We start from the raw sequence: 2,266 nt of genomic DNA, 5'->3' as shown, positions 1-2,266 counted from the left end.
AGTAGTTTGTGGAGAGACTCAGTAAAGACAGTTTGGTTCGTGCTAAGCAGGGACAGTTGCGATTCTTGGTCTGCTGTGTAGTTGTAGTGGGATCGGTTTTGTTCTTTTGACGTGAAACGGCTTTGAGACGATGAAGCCTTGACTAATTTCGGAGTTTCAGAGCAGCCTCGTTATTTCCATAAGTGGAACCCCGCTTTGGCTTTAGCTTCGCGTGGCCGTGCACGAGGTTTGGCGTTTCGTTTCTGCGTGGCGGCTAAGCAAAAGCTCGAGATGCTTTCCGCAATCTGCTGTGCAATGTGTTTTCAGAACCACAGTGCGCACTGTTTGCATGGGGACGGCGCTTCATCTAGGGTGCAGTGGCTTTGCGCGCTGATCACCTTGTTTATTTCCCATGACGTTCCGGTCTGGCTGGAGCTCTGGCATGTTTCGTGAGTCAACGTGGTAGTGTTTTTGCGAGGAGGCTACAAAAATCTGTAATGACGCAATCTGTTATGTTTATCGCAATACGATTTCTATGCAGATGTTATTGTCTGAATGTGGCTGTGCGAGTGATGTGCTTGTATTTGCGTTGTTTGTTTCAAATGAATGCGCGGTCTGGCTGGCGCCCTGTCGTCAAATCTCCCCTGCCAAGTAACGGATTTGCCTTCCTTCCTGTTTTACCTATCCACATGCAATTGATTGGAATTGCTTGGTAGCCTATTTCACACTTCCGCACATTGGTTGCGGATCAGCATTGTCTCGTCGAATCGCGTGTGAATGCTATTAGCGTGAGGAACAATATGTGGCACGCACGACGTTCTGCTCGACGGTACACTGGGTCCGCTTAGTCGATGCATTTTCGAGATCGCCGAGTAAATGCACAGATGAAACGATATGCCTAGTGGACACACAAAAGGCTGCGCTGTGTGTAATCGCGAACGCGTTTGACACGAGTCGCAAGAAAGCATTGTGGCCCTTAGCTGCTCATTTGGTTTGTTCACCAGCTGTTCGCACCAGGACGTGTGCCGCTGCCTGGGTAGGACGACGACACGTCGATGTCGGATTGTAAAAGCTCCACATAACACACTCTGCGCAGCGTCCTTGTCCGCACTGTCCATACAACTGATTCTCCGGTGGTACGATAGCGTGCCGTTCGTTTATCGTTTGCTAGTTATACGAATTCCGCATTTCACACGCTTGGGCGGTACTTCTGCAGGTCCGACGGCATGACGAAGTCAAGCTGATAATTCGTGCCAATATGCACAATCTCTCCTAGTACGGATGCAATGATGCAACCTTTGCGGACTCCTACCGTCTGCGCGTTCCACTTGGTCTTCATGTCAGCCTTGATTTCCTTGATTACCAAGGATCTGTGAATCTTTCGTTTCGCCATGTGTTTGTGCCTCGCTGTCGAAGTGGCTGCTTTTGCATGCGTTGACGGAGTTGGCTCTTGACGCAGGTAGTACGTGCGCTCGTATCGATGTCGCCCATGCTTTACAGAGACGGCGCAAGCATGCGTCACGAAAACGGCGGCCCTGGGGTGCCGGGTCCACCGCAGAGGAAAAACGTTCAACCTTGGGAGCTACGTCGTTTCTACCAGAAGAGATATTCGCGCGCCCTGGCAGCTAATGTTTACGGGAGATAGTGCACCGGCTTCCTAGTAGTTTGTGGAGAGACTCAGTAAAGACAGTTTGGTTCGTGCTAAGCAGGGACAGTTGCGATTCTTGGTCTGCTGTGTAGTTGTAGTGGGATCGGTTTTGTTCTTTTGACGTGAAACGGCTTTGAGACGATGAAGCCTTGACTAATTTCGGAGTTTCAGAGCAGCCTCGTTATTTCCATAAGTGGAACCCCGCTTTGGCTTTAGCTTCGCGTGGCCGTGCACGAGGTTTGGCGTTTCGTTTCTGCGTGGCGGCTAAGCAAAAGCTCGAGATGCTTTCCGCAATCTGCTGTGCAATGTGTCTTCAGAACCACAGTGCGCACTGTTTGCATGTGGACGGCGCTTCATCTAGGGTGCAGTGGCTTTGCGCGCTGATCACCTTGTTTATTTCCCATGACGTTCCGGTCTGGCTGGAGCTCTGGCATGTTTCGTGAGTCAACGTGGTAGTGTTTATGCGAGGAGGCTACAAAAATCTGTAATGACGCAATCTGTTATGTTTATTGCAATACGATTACTGCGCAGATGTTTCCGTACTGTCTGCATTTGGCTGTGTGTATGATGTGCTTGTATTTGCGTTGTTTGTTTCGAATGAATGCGCAGTCTGGCTGGCGCCCTGTCGTCACAGGAGGG

The 2,266-nt window shown here is 50.3% G+C and overlaps 1 protein-coding gene across 1 annotated transcript; it reads right to left on the bottom strand.

Annotated features, from left to right (window-relative positions):
• Positions 1 to 1,168: 1,168 nt before the first annotated feature.
• ENH_00043250 (hypothetical protein) lies at positions 1,169 to 1,372 on the bottom strand (the record flags this gene model as incomplete). The annotated part of the gene is made up of 1 exon (XM_013580866.1): positions 1,169 to 1,372. The coding sequence occupies one exon, from the start codon at positions 1,370 to 1,372 to the stop codon at positions 1,169 to 1,171; it is 204 nt and encodes a 67-aa protein (XP_013436320.1).
• Between the last annotated feature and the right edge of the window lie 894 nt (positions 1,373 to 2,266).

The sequence above is a fragment of the Eimeria necatrix genome, genomic scaffold (genome assembly GCF_000499385.1).
Source record: "Eimeria necatrix Houghton genomic scaffold, Enh_scaff3209, whole genome shotgun sequence".
Lineage (NCBI taxonomy): Eukaryota > Apicomplexa > Conoidasida > Eucoccidiorida > Eimeriidae > Eimeria > Eimeria necatrix.
Note: the sequence above shows the minus strand (reverse complement) of the source record. Positions and strands in the feature narration are given on the sequence as shown.